Source organism: Rhinoraja longicauda, unplaced genomic scaffold (assembly GCF_053455715.1).
Source record: "Rhinoraja longicauda isolate Sanriku21f unplaced genomic scaffold, sRhiLon1.1 Scf001852, whole genome shotgun sequence".
In the NCBI taxonomy this organism is placed as follows: Eukaryota; Metazoa; Chordata; class Chondrichthyes; order Rajiformes; family Arhynchobatidae; genus Rhinoraja; species Rhinoraja longicauda.
In genome coordinates, this window is record NW_027603067.1 from 7,800 (window position 1) to 22,173 (window position 14,374).

Genomic DNA, 14,374 nt, shown 5'->3' on the forward strand with positions numbered 1-14,374 from the left:
ACTCCGCTATCCTTAAGAGCTCTATCCAGCTCTCTCTTGAATGCATTCAGAGAATTGGCCTCCACTGCCTTCTGAGGCAGAGAATTCCACAGATTCACAACTCTCTGACTGAAAACGTTTTTCCTCATCTCAGTTCTAAATGGCCGACTCCTTATTCTTAAACTGTGTGACCCCTGGTTCTGGACTCCCCCAACTTTGGGAACATGTTTCCTGCCTCCAACGTGTCCAACCCCTTAATAATCTTATACGTTTCGATAGGATCCCCTCTCATCCTTCTAAACCCCAGTGTATACAAGCCTAGCCGCTCCAGTCTTTCAACATACGACAGTCCCACCATTCCGGGAATTAACCTGGTGAACCTACGCTGCACGCCCTCAATAGCAAGAATGTCCTTCCTCAAATTTGGAGACCAAAACTGCACACAGTACTCCAGGTGCGGTCTCACTAGGGCCCGGTACAACTGCACACAGTACTCCAGGTGCGGTCTCACTAGGGCCCTGTACAACTGCACACAGTACTCCAGGTGCGGTCTCACTAGGGCCCTGTACAACTGCACACAGTACTCCAGGTGCGGTCTCACTAGGGCCCTGTACAACTGCACACAGTACTCCAGGTGCGGTCTCACTAGGGCCCTGTACAACTGCACACAGTACTCCAGGTGCGGTCTCACTAGGGCCCTGTACAACTGCACACAGTACTCCAGGTGCGGTCTCACTAGGGCCCTGTACAACTGCACACAGTACTCCAGGTGCGGTCTCACTAGGGCCCTGTACAACTGTAGAAGGACCTCTTTGCTCCTATACTCAACTCCTCGTGTTATGAAGGCCAACATGCCATTGGCTTTCTTCGCTGCCTGCTGTACCTGCATGCTTCCTTTCAGTGACTGATGCACTAGGACACCCAGATCTCGTTGTACGCCCCCTGTTCCGAACTTGACACCATTCAGATAATACTCTGCCTTCCTGTTCTTACCACCAAAGTGGATAACCTCACATTTATCCACATTAAACTGCATCTGCCATGCATCCGCCCACTCACACAACCTGCAAAATGTCAATAATAGTCTGAAGAAGGGTCTCGACCCGAAACGTCACCCATTCCTTCTCTCCCGAGATGCTGCCTGACCCGCTGAGTTACTCCAGCATTTTGTGAGTCAATAATAGTCCGACATAATAGTGTAATAATGACAGTAACAGTCTGAAGAAGGGTCTCCTATACTCAACTGATGGGCCGAATGGCCTAATTCTGCTCCTATTACCCATGATCCTTTGAGCTTGAATGTGGTCACATGAGCCCCAGCGTCACGTCCCGGTTTCTGTGGTCGAGTCCTCTGGAGATTAATGTTATGCTTCTCTTTTAGGAATGGGGGTGTCCCGTGTGGACTATCTCGTGGCCGTCAGCGTCTTGTGCTCATTCAGATGCTGCCTGACGTGGTCTCAGTGTGGTCCGTACCAGGACACGGCGGGGAAGGTGGGCCTGAACTGCAGCCACCGGTCCCTCCAGTCCGTCCCCCCCTCCCTCCCGGACGACACCGAGATCCTCCTCTTGTCCTCCAACTCCATCAGCACCGTCTCCCTCGACTCGTTCGGGAGCCTCGGCAAGCTGCGCCACCTCGACCTCTCCCGCAACGGGCTGGGGCGCCTGGAGGGCGGGCGGCCGCTGTTCCCCCTGGAGGAGCTGGACCTCTCCTACAACGCCCTGACCTCCGTGCCCGACCTGGGGCGCGCGCTGCCCGGCCTCAGGAAGCTGATCCTGGACGGCAACCGGATCGGCCGCCTCCAGCAGGGGGCGCTGGAGGGCTTGGCCAACCTGAGCGAGCTCAGCATCCGGGGCAACGCCCTCGCTCGCCTCCCCCCCCGCATCTTCCACCCGCTCCACAACCTGCGCCACCTCAACCTGGCCTCCAACCTCATCCGCCAACTCCCCAGCGGCTCCCTGGATGGCACCGAGGACCTGGTGACTCTGGACGTGTCCAACAACAGCCTGGCGGCCATCCCTCCCAACCTCTTTGACAACAACCTGTCCCTTCTCTACGTCTACCTGTACGACAACCCCTGGCACTGTGACTGTGCCTCGGCCAGCTATCTCAAAGCCTGGATGGACGACAACCATGGGAGTGTGTACAGGTACGTGGGGGGGGGAATGGGGGGGGGGGGGGTGGGGAAGGGGGGGGGGTGGGGGACCTCCGACATTGTCCCCACCCCCAACGGACATCCCACCACCGCGCCACATCTTCCCGTCACCAGAACCAGGGGGTCCCAGTTTATGAATAAGGGGTCGCCCATTTAGGACTGAGATGAGGGAAAGACTATTTTACCCAGAGAGTTACATAGAAACATAGAAACATAGACAATCGGTGCAGGAGGAGGCCATTCGGCCCTTCGAGCCTGTATGCACCGCCATTCATTGTGATCACGGCTGATCGTCCACAATCAGTACCCCGTTCCTGCCCTCTCCCCATACCCCCTGACTCCGCTATCCTTAAGAGCTCTATCCAGCTCTCTCTTGAATGCATTCAGAGAATTGGCCTCCACTGCCTTCTGAGGCAGAGAATTCCACAGATTCACAACTCTCTGACTGAAAATGTTTTTCCTCATCTCCGTTCTAAATGGCCGACCCCTTATTCTTAAACTGTGTGTGGCCCCTGGTTCTGGACTCCCCCAACATTGGGAACATGTTTCTTGCCTCTAACGTGTCCAACCCCTTAATAATCTTATATGTTTTGATAAGATCCCCCCCTCTCATCCTTCTAAACTCCAGTGTATACAAGCCTAGTCGCTCCAGTCTTTCAACATAAGACAGTCCCGCCATTCCGGGAATTAACTTCGTGAACCTACGCTGCACGCCCTCAATAGCAAGAATATCCTTCCTCACATTTGGAGACCAAAACTGCACACAGTACTCCAGGTGCGGTCTCACTAGGGCCCTGTACAACTGCACACAGTACTCCAGGTGCGGTCTCACTAGGGCCCTGTACAACTGCACACAGTACTCCAGGTGCGGTCTCACTAGGGCCCTGTACAACTGCAGAAGGACCTCTTTGCTCCTATACTCAACTCCTCTTGTTATGAAGGCCAACATTCCATTGGCTTTCTTCACTGCCTGCTGTATAGTGCAAAATGTCAGTCCCTGGTGAACCTACGCTGCACGCCCTCAATAGCAAGAATATCCTTTATTCTTGTTCCCTTATTAAATCTGGTTCATTGGGCAACACTAAATCCAGAATTGCCTTCTCTCTGGTTGGCTCCAGTACAAGCTGCTCTAACAATCCATCTCGGAGACACTCTACAAACTCTCTTTCCTGGGGTCCAGAACCAACCTGATTTTCCCAGTCTACCTGCGTGTTGAAATCCCCCATAACCACAGTGGCATTCCCTTTGCTACACACCGAGCCAATGTTAACTCCTGCTGTAACTTGCACCCTGTATCCAGGCTACTGTTTGGGGGCCTATAGATAACTCACACTAGTGTCTACTTACCTTTACAACTCCTCAACTCTACCCACATTGTGTGTGTGTGTGTGTGTGTGTGTGTGTGTGTGTTGCAGGTACGTGGGTGAGCCTGACTCAGAGAGTGTGGTCTGTGCAACGCCCACAGTGTGGCAGGACTGGCCCATCGTTAACCTCAACCTCGGGCAGCTCTGCCCCGTCACCACCACCCAGACCACGGCCGCGGCGGGCGGCACCAGTGGGAGTCCCAGCAGCCCCAGCGCCGGGCCACTGACCGCCCGCCCACCCTGGGCCGTGTGCGAGCCGTTGGCGGGCCGGGCGGGGAAGGTGGGCCTGAACTGCAGCCACCGGTCCCTCCAGTCCGTCCCCCCCTCCCTCCCGGACGACACCGAGATCCTCCTCTTGTCCTCCAACTCCATCAGCACCGTCTCCCTCGACTCGTTCGGGAGCCTCGGCAAGCTGCGCCACCTCGACCTCTCCCGCAACGGGCTGGGGCGCCTGGAGGGCGGGAGGCCGCTGTTCCCCGTGGAGGAGCTGGACCTCTCCTACAACGCCCTGACCGCCGTGCCCGACCTGGGGCGCGCGCTGCCCGGCCTCAGGAAGCTGATCCTGGACGGCAACCGGATCGGCCGCCTCCAGCAGGGGGCGCTGGAGGGCTTGGACAACCTAAGCGAGCTCAGCATCCGGGGCAATGCCCTCGCTCGCCTCACCCCCCGCATCTTCCACCCGCTCCACAACCTGCGCCGCCTCAACCTGGCCTCCAACCTCATCCGCCAACTCCCCAGCGAGGCCGCAGACGACCTGGGCCACCTGGAGGAGCTGGACCTCTCCCACAACCTCCTCCCCTCCCTCCCGCCCTCCCTCCTCCAGAACGCCACCCCTGCCCGCCTCGCCCTCTACGGCAACCCCTGGAACTGCGACGGGCGCCACCGCCACCTGGCCCGGTGGATCCGGGCCAATCCGGGGAAGTTGCGCGGCGCCGATGGAGCCGCGGACGAGACCGCCGCTGTCTGCAGCGCCCCCCTCAGGCTGAACGGCGTGCCCCTGGTGCGCCTCCCTCTGGTGAGTGACCTGAATGTCAACAGCCTAACGAAGCCACAGTTACAAAGTCAGCCCACTCTTACCTTCAGAATATATCAAGGGTTAGAAACATAGAAGCACAGACAACAGGTGCAGGAGGAGGCCATTCGGCCCTTCGAGCCTGTACGCACCGCCACTCGTTGTGATCACGGCTGATCGTCCACAATCAGTAACCCGTACCTGCCTTCTCCCCATATCCCTTGATTCCACTAGCCCCTAGGGCGGCACGGTGGCGCAGCGGTAGAGTTGCCGCCTTACAGCGAATGCAGCGCCGGTGACTCAGGTTCGATCCCGACTACGGGCGCCGTCTGTACGGAGTTTGTACGTTCTCCCCGTGACCTGCGTGGGTTTTCTCCGAGATCTTCGGTTTCCTCCCACACTCCAAAGACGTACAGGTTTGTAGGTTAATTGGCTGGGCAAATGTAAAAATTGTCCCTAGTGAGTGTAGGATAGTGTTAGTGTGCGGGGATCGCTGGGCGGCGCGGACCCGGTGGGCCGAAGGGCCTGTTTCTGCGCTATATCTCTAAATCTAAAAAAAATCTCTCTTAAATCCATCCAGTGATTTGGCCTCCACTGCCCTCTGTGGCAGAGAATTCCACAAATTCACAACTCTCTGGGTGGAAAAAGTTCCTTCTCACCTCAGTTTTAAATGGCCTCCCCTTTATTCTTAGACTGTGTGTGTGTGGCCCCTGGTTCTGGACTCGCCCAACATTGGGAACATTTTTCCTGCATCTAGCTTGTCCAGTCCTTTTATAATTTTGTAGGTCTCTATAAGATCCCCTCTCATGCTTCTAAACTGTGGTCTCCAAATTTGAGGAAGGATATTCTTGCTATTGAGGGCGTGCAGCGTAGGTTCACTAGGTTAATTCCCGGAATGGCGGGACTGTCGTATGTCGAAAGACTGGAGCGACTGGGCTTGTATACACTGGAATTTAGAAGGATGAGAGGGGATCTTATCGAAACGTATAAGATTATTAAGGGGTTGGACACGTTAGAGGCAGGAAACACGTTCCCAATGTTGGGGGAGTCCAGAACCAGGGGCCACACAGTTTAAGAATAAGGGGTCGGCCATTTAGAACGGAGATGAGGAAAAACTTTTTCAGTCAGAGAGTTGTGAATCTGTGGAATTCTCTGCCTCAGAAGGCAGTGGAGGCCAATTCTCTGAATGCATTCAAGAGAGAGCTAGATAGAGCTCTTAAGGATAGCGGAGTCAGGGGGTATGGGGGAGAAGGCAGAAACGGGGTACTGATTGAGAATGATCAGCCGTGATCACATTGAATGGCGGTGCGTACAGGCTCGAAGGGCCGAATGGCCTCCTCCTGCACCAATTGTCTATTGTCTAGGATCGCGGCAACTCTCAGTTCTTTACAATCGAGGCTGAAGACTTTTCTGTTTGACGCTGCCCTTTATTAAATCAAATAGTTATTCATTTCTTACACTGCACCTGTAACGTTTATTATTGTGTTTCATACCTGTCTTATTGTATTTTAGTTTGTTTTTATTTTCTATTCTCTTTAATGTTTTTTGAGTGCTTTTAACTGCTCTTTAATGGTTTACTAGATCAAGTGGACCTTCCCCTTCCAGACCACGGCCGCGGCGGGCGGCACCAGTGGGAGTCCCAGCAGCCCCAGCGCCGGGCCACTGACCGCCCGCCCACCCTGGGCCGTGTGCGAGCCGTTGGCGGGCCGGGCGGGGAAGGTGGGCCTGAACTGCAGCCACCGGTCCCTCCAGTCCGTCCCCCCCTCCCTCCCGGACGACACCGAGATCCTCCTCTTGTCCTCCAACTCCATCAGCACCGTCTCCCTCGACTCGTTCGGGAGCCTCGGCAAGCTGCGCCACCTCGACCTCTCCCGCAACGGGCTGGGGCGCCTGGAGGGCGGGAGGCCGCTGTTCCCCGTGGAGGAGCTGGACCTCTCCTACAACGCCCTGACCGCCGTGCCCGACCTGGGGCGCTCGCTGCCCGGCCTCAGGAAGCTGATCCTGGACGGCAACCGGATCGGCCGCCTCCAGCAGGGGGCGCTGGAGGGCTTGGACAACCTGAGCGAGCTCAGCATCCGGGGCAATGCCCTCGCTCGCCTCACCCCCCGCATCTTCCACCCGCTCCACAACCTGCTCCGCCTCAACCTGGCCTCCAACCTCATCCGCCAACTCCCCAGCGAGGCCGCAGACGACCTGGGCCACCTGGAGGAGCTGGACCTCTCCCACAACCTCCTCCCCTCCCTCCCGCCCTCCCTCCTCCAGAACGCCACCCCTGCCCGCCTCGCCCTCTACGGCAACCCCTGGAACTGCGACGGGCGCCACCGCCACCTGGCCCGGTGGATCCGGGCCAATCCGGGGAAGTTGCGCGGCGCCGATGGAGCCGCGGACGAGACCGCCGCTGTCTGCAGCGCCCCCCTCAGGCTGAACGGCGTGCCCCTGGTGCGCCTCCCTCTGGTGAGTGACCTGAATGTCAACAGCCTAACGAAGCCACAGTTACAAAGTCAGCCCACTCTTACCTTCAGAATATATCAAGGGTTAGAAACATAGAAGCACAGACAACAGGTGCAGGAGGAGGCCATTCGGCCCTTCGAGCCTGTACGCACCGCCACTCGTTGTGATCACGGCTGATCGTCCACAATCAGTAACCCGTACCTGCCTTCTCCCCATATCCCTTGATTCCACTAGCCCCTAGGGCGGCACGGTGGCGCAGCGGTAGAGTTGCCGCCTTACAGCGAATGCAGCGCCGGTGACTCAGGTTCGATCCCGACTACGGGCGCCGTCTGTACGGAGTTTGTACGTTCTCCCCGTGACCTGCGTGGGTTTTCTCCGAGATCTTCGGTTTCCTCCCACACTCCAAAGACGTGCAGGTTTGTAGGTTAATTGGCTTGGCAAATGTAAACATTGTCCCTAGTGGGTGTAGGATAGTGTTGATGTGCGGGGATCGCTGGGCAGCGCGGACCCGGTGGGCCGAAGGGCCTGTTTCTGCGCTATATCTCTAAATCTAAAAAAAATCTCTCTTAAATCCATCCAGTGATTTGGCCTCCACTGCCCTCTGTGGCAGAGAATTCCACAAATTCACAACTCTCTGGGTGGAAAAAGTTCCTTCTCACCTCAGTTTTAAATGGCCTCCCCTTTATTCTTAGACTGTGTGTGTGTGGCCCCTGGTTCTGGACTCGCCCAACATTGGGAACATTTTTCCTGCATCGAGCTTGTCCAGTCCTTTTATAATTTTGTAGGTCTCTATAAGATCCCCTCTCATGCTTCTAAACTGTGGTCTCCAAATTTGAGGAAGGATATTCTTGCTATTGAGGGCGTGCAGCGTAGGTTTACTAGGTTAATTCCCGGAATGGCGGGACTGTCGTATGTCGAAAGACTGGAGCGACTAGGCTTGTATACACTGGAATTTAGAAGGATGAGAGGGGATCTTATCGAAACGTATAAGATTATTAAGGGGTTGGACACGTTAGAGGCAGGAAACACGTTCCCAATGTTGGGGGAGTCCAGAACCAGGGGCCACACACAGTTTAAGAATAAGGGGTCGGCCATTTAGAACGGAGATGAGGAAAAACTTTTTCAGTCAGAGAGTTGTGAATCTGTGGAATTCTCTGCCTCAGAAGGCAGTGGAGTCCAATTCTCTGAATGCATTCAAGAGAGAGCTAGATAGAGCTCTTAAGGATAGCGGAGTCAGGGGGTATGGGGGAGAAGGCAGGAACGGGGTACTGATTGAGAATGATCAGCCGTGATCACATTGAATGGCGGTGCGTAAAGGCTCGAAGGGCCGAATGGCCTCCTCCTGCACCAATTGTCTGTTGTCTAGGATCGCGGCAACTCTCAGTTCTTTACAATCGAGGCTGAAGACTTTTCTGTTTGACGCTGCCCTTTATTAAATCAAATAGTTATTCATTTCTTACACTGCACCTGTAACGTTTATTATTGTGTTTCATACCTGTCTTATTGTATTTTAGTTTGTTTTTATTTTCTATTCTCTTTAATGTTTTTTGAGTGCTTTTAACTGCTCTTTAATGGTTTACTAGATCAAGTGGACCTTCCCCTTCCCCCCTTCCACCTTTCCCTCCCTCCTCCCCTCCCCACTCCCTCCCCCTCTTTCCCCCCTCCTTTCCCCCTCCCTCCCTTCCTCCACTTCCCCCTCCCCTCCCCCCCTCCTCCCCCACTCCCTCCTCCCCCACTCCCTCCCCCCCTCCCTCCTCCCCTACTCCCTCCCCTTCCCCTCCACCTCTCTCCTCCCTCCTTCCCCCCCTCCCTCCCCTCCTCCACCTCCCCCTCCCTCCACCCTTCCCTCCCCCTCCCTCCATCCCTCTTCCCCTCCCCCTCTTTCCCCCCTCCTTTCCCCCTCCCTCCACCCTTCACCCCCCAATCCTCCATCCCTCCTCCCCCATCCTTTCCGCCTCCCTCCCCTCTCCCCTCCCTCCCTTCTCCCCCTCCCCCCTTCCCCTACCCTTCCCCTCCCCCAACCCATCCCCACCAACCCCCCTTATCCTCTCTCCTCCCTCCTCCCTCCCCCTTCCCCTCTCCCCTCCTTCCTCCCCCACCCCCACTCCTCCCTCCTCCCCACCCCTCCTCTTCCTCCCCTTCCTCCCCAACCTCCCCCAACCTCTCCCCCCTCCCTCCCTCCCCCACTCCCTCCCCCTTCCCTCTTCTGCTCCACCTCTCTCTCCCCTCCTTTCCCCCTCCCTCCCTTCCTCCACCTCCCCCCTTCCACTCCCCCCTTCCACCCTACCTCCACCACCCTCTCCCCCCTCCCTCCCTCCCCCTCCCCTCTTCCCCTCCCCTCCCCCCTCCCTCCACCTTCCCTCCCCCACCCTCCATCCCTCCCCCCCCCTCTCTCTCCCCTCCTTTCCCCCTCCCTCCCTTCCTCCACCTCCCCCCTTCCACCCCTACCTCCACCACCCTCTCCCCCCTCCCTCCATCCCTCTCTCCCCCCTCCCTCCCTCCCCCTCCCCTCTTCCCCTCCCCTCCCCCCTCCCTCCACCTTCCCTCCCCCACCCTCCATCCCTCCCCACCCTCTCTCTCCCCTCCTTTCCCCCTCCCCTCCTTCCACCCCCACCCCCACCCCTCCCTCTTCCTCCCCCTCCCTCCCCTCTCCTCCCTCCCCTCCTTTCCCTCCCCCCACTCCATCCCCCTCAACCCCACCCTCCCCCCTCCCTCACTAGGAGATAGATTTAAACATTATAAATGTGAGTAACTTTATAAACATAACACGATTCCAATGAAACTCCTCCCATTGGCACCAAAGTGATGACGCTGAGTAAGTTGGGCCCTGAGTGTTAGTCGGTCGATGTGAACCACTTTGAATTGCCTTGTTGCTGAACTGTGCCGTGTGAATAAACTTGCCTTGCCTTGCCTTGCCTTGCAGGCCCATTGCCCGGACGACCCGCCGACATCCTTGCCACCCTCGACCACCCAGGCCTTGCCCGGCGCGGCCAAGCCTGTCGACGGCCCCTTCATGGCGTGGGCGAGGGGGTCCGGCCTTCTCCTGGCGCCGAGGGGGAGGCGAGGGGACTGCTGGCCGCTGCTACTTCTCCACGGCCTGGCCCTGTCCCTCGTGGCCCTGCCGCTCTGCGGCCTCTCCTTCTACACACTCGGCTTCTACCGTCGGCTCTGCAGGCCCCTGAAGCGTCATGGGCGGGGGGTCAGGCTGGTCCGATACAGCCTGGTGCTGCCCGACCTGCGGCAGGTCTACCCACCTCCCAGCCCAGGCCTCGGCCTAGGCGCAGGCCCCAGACCAAGACCAGGCCCAGGCCCCGGTGCGGTGGAGCTGACCCCCCTGCTGGGCGACCGGGGGTATGCGGGCAGTCCCACACAGGGAGAGGCAGACACCTTCACCAGCTCCCAGTGAGAGGCCCACCACTGCAGGAGGCCTGGGTGGTCCACGAGCCCCCAGACCAACCCCTCCCCAGAGATGCTGCCCCACCCCCTGTTACTCCAGCACTCTTTGCCTAAACCCTCACCTGCAGTTCTTTCTATCTCCAAGTTACTCCAGCACTTTGTGTCTTTTTTTGCCTAAACCATCACCTGCAGTTCCATGTATCTGAGTTACTCCAGCACTTTGTATCTTTTTTTGTATAAACCAGCATCTGCAGTTCTTTCCATCTTAGTTACTCCAGCACTTTGTATCTTTTTTTGCATAAACCATCACCTGCAGTTCCATGTATCTGAGTTACTCCAGCACTTTGTGTCTTTTTTTTGTACTGCAGTTCCTTGATCTCTGACTTACTCCAGCACTTTGTGTCTTTTTTGCCTAAACCCACTTCTGCAGTTCTATCTCCATGTTACTCCAGCACTTTGTATCTTTTTTTGTGTAAACCAGCACCTGCAGTTCTTTGCATCTTAGTTACTCCAGCTCTTTGTGTCTTTTTGTGCATAAACTATCACCTGCAATTCTTTCTATCTCCAAATTACTCCAGCACTTTGTGTCTTTTTTGCCTAAACCCACTCCTGCAGTTCTATCTCCTTGTTACTCCAGCACTTTGTATCTTTTTTTTGTGTAAACCATCACCTGCAATTCTTTGTATCTTAGTTACTCCAGCACTTTGTGTCTTTTTTGCCTAAACCCACATCTGCAGTTCATTCTGTCTACAAGTTACTCCAGCACTTTGTGTCTTTTTTTGTATAAATCAGCATCTGCAGTTCTTTCTATCTCCAAATTACTCCTGCACTTTGTGTCTTTTTTTGTATAAACCAGCATCTGCAATTCTTTCCATTTTAGTTACTCCAGAGCTTTGTGTCTTTTTTTGCCTAGACCCCCATCTGCAGTTCTGTCTATCTCCAAGTTACTCCAGCACTTTGTGTCTTTTTTTGTATAAACCATCACCTGCAGTTCCATGTATCTGAGTTACTCCAGCACATTGCGTCTTTTTTTGGCTAAACCCACATCTGCAGTTCTTTCTGTCTCCAAATTACTCCAGCACTTTGTGCCTTTTTTGCCTAAACCCACTCATGCAGTTCTATCTCCATGTTACTCCAGCACTTTGTATCTTTTTTTGTATAAACCATCACCTGCAGTTCTTGGCATCTTAGTTACTCCAGCACTTTGTGTCTTTTTTTTATACTGCAGTTCCTTGATCTCTGAGTTACTCCAGCACTTTGTGTCTTTTTTTGTACAAGTCAGCATCTGCAGTTCCATGTATCTCCAATACTTTTGTCTCACACCTTCAGTCTCACCCTCCCCCCCTCCATTTCATCCTCTTACCCACCAGAGTTTGTCTTGCCCCTTCTCTCTCCCCCAACCCCCCCCCTCCCCCAACCCCCCCACCCCCCCTCCCCCAACCCCCAACCCCCCCACCCCCCCCAACCCCCCCACCCCCCCCACCCCCACAATCAGTCTGAAGAAGGGTTTCAACCGAAACGCCACGTATCCTTATAAGGTCATAAGTGATAGGAGCAGAATTAGGCCATTCGGCCCATCAAGTCTACTCCGCCATTCAATCATGGCCGATCTATCTCTCCCTCCCAACCCCATTCTCCTGCTTTCTCCACGTAAACCCCTGACACCCGTAAAGAATATATATTAAATATGCATTAACAATATCAACTGACTTGGCAAAGAATCCCACAGATTCACCGCCCTCTGACTGAAGAAATTCTTCCTGAACTCCTTCAATAGACAATAGACAATAGACAATAGGTGCAGGAGGAGGCCATTCAGCCCTTCGAGCCTGTACGCACCGCCATTCAATGCGATCATGGCTGATCACTCTCAATCAGTACCCCGTTCCTGCCTTCTCCCCATACCCCCTCACTCCGCTATCCTTAAGAGCTCTATCCAGCTCTCTCTTGAAAGCATCCAACGAACTGGCCTCCACTGCCTTCTGAGGCAGAGAATTCCACACCTTCACCACCCTCTGACTGAAAAAGTTCTTCCTCATCTCCGTTCTAAATGGCCTTTACCCCTTATTCTTAAACTGTGGCCCCTTGTTCTGGACTCCCCCAACATTGGGAACATGTTATCTGCCTCTAATGTGTCCAATCCCCTAATTATCTTCCTAAAGGAACGTCCTTTAATTCTGAGGCTGTGCCCTCTGGTCCTAGACTCTCCCACTAGTGGAAACATCCTCCCCACACCCACTCTATCCAGGGCCGCTCACTATTCTGTGAGTCTCAATGAGGTCCCCCCCCTCATCCTTCCAAACTCCAGCGAGTACAGGCCCCAGTGCCCACAAACGCTCATCGTACGTTGACCCACTCCAGAGATGCCGCCTGACCTTCAGAGTTACTCCAGTACTTTGTGTCTTTTTTCCCCTTCCCTCTCTCATAAACCAGCACCTGCAGTTCCCTGTTTACACCTGGTGATGTTGTACGTACACTTGTTATATCTCGATGTGTCCGGGGAAAAAACTGGTTTAAATCGAAGGCAGACATAAAAAGCTGGAGCAACTCAGCGGGTCAGGCAGCATCTCTGGAGAGAAGGAACGGGTAACGTTTCGGGACGAGACCCATACCTTCTCTCCAGAGATGCTGCCTGACCCGCTGAGTTGCTCCAGGTTTTTACAATCGACAATAGATAATAGGTGCAGGAGGAGGACGTTCGGCCCTTCGAGACAGCACCGCCATTCAATGTGATCATGGCTGATCATTCTCAATCAGTACCCCGTTCCTGCCCTCTCCCCGTACCCCCTGACTCCGCTATCCTTAAGAGCTCTATCCAGCTCTCTCTTGAATGCATTCAGAGAATTGGCCTCCACTGCCTTCTGAGGCAGAGAATTCCACAGATTTACAACTCTCTGACTGAAAAAGTTTTTCCTCATCTCCGTTCTAAATGGCCGACCCCTTATTCTTAAACTGTGTGGCCCCTGGTTCTGGACTTCCCCAACATCGGGAACATGTTTCCTGCCTCTAACGTGTCCAACCCCTTAATAATCTTATACGTTTCGATAAGATCCCCTCTCATCCTTCTAAATTCCAGTGTGTACAAGCCTAGTCGCTCCAGCTTTTTGTGTCTATCTTTGCTCTAACTCTTTAATTTCCTTCAATAATCATGCTGAACACTGCCCATAATTAAACTAATGGTAATATGTGCTGCTTCCGATAATTAATAAATTCAATGATATATTATTATTATTACAGTCTGCACAAATACATTCAAAATGCAAGGAAGATTTGACATAAAGGGTGGAGTGTGTTTAATTGACATCAGCCAAAACATCATGGCCACTGACAGGCGAAGTGAATAACATTGGTCATCGTGTTACAATGGCACCTGTCAAGGGGTGGGATGTATTAGGCAGCAAGTGAACGGTCAGTTCTTGAAGTTGACGCGTTGGATGCAGGAGAAATGGGCAGGAGTAAAGACCTGAGCGACTTTGACAAGGGCCACATTGTCGTGGCCAGACGACTGGGTCAGAGCATCTCTGAAACGGCAAGGCTTGTGGGGTGCTCCCGGTCAGCAGTGGTGAGTACCGACCGACCGACAGTGGTCCGAGGAGGGACGAACCACAAACCGGCGACAGGCAGGGTGTTGGGCGCCCAAGGCTCATCGATGCGCGAGGGCAACGAAGGCGATCCCGTCTGGTCCGAACCGACAGAAGGTCGACTGTGGCACAAGTCACGGGAAATGTTAATGGTGGTGACGGGAGGAATGTGTCACAATACACAGTGCATCATCGCGCCCTGCTGCGTATGGGGCTGCACACGGAGGACCAACAGCACGTTAGGCGGGCGGCCAGCTTGTTTCGGCTCATCAGGTCATAATGTTTTGGCTGATCGGTGTATCTGCCGGGTTACTGATTGTGGATGATCGGCCATGATCACAATGAATGGCGGTGCTATTGACAATAGACAATAGGTGCAGGAGGAGGCCATTCGGCCCTTCGAGCCTGTACGCACCGCCAGTCAATGTGATCATGGCT

At 54.7% G+C, this 14,374-nt stretch overlaps 1 protein-coding gene across 1 annotated transcript; it reads left to right on the forward strand.

The window, feature by feature from the left end:
• Window positions 1-1,565: 1,565 nt before the first annotated feature.
• LOC144591779 (uncharacterized) lies at window positions 1,566-11,694 on the forward strand (the record flags this gene model as incomplete). The annotated part of the gene is made up of 4 exons (XM_078395801.1): window positions 1,566-2,126; window positions 3,872-4,511; window positions 6,090-6,962; window positions 9,883-11,694. Coding segments are annotated over 4 exons (2,557 nt in total), but the record flags the coding sequence as incomplete, so codon positions are not given.
• Window positions 11,695-14,374: the final 2,680 nt, after the last annotated feature.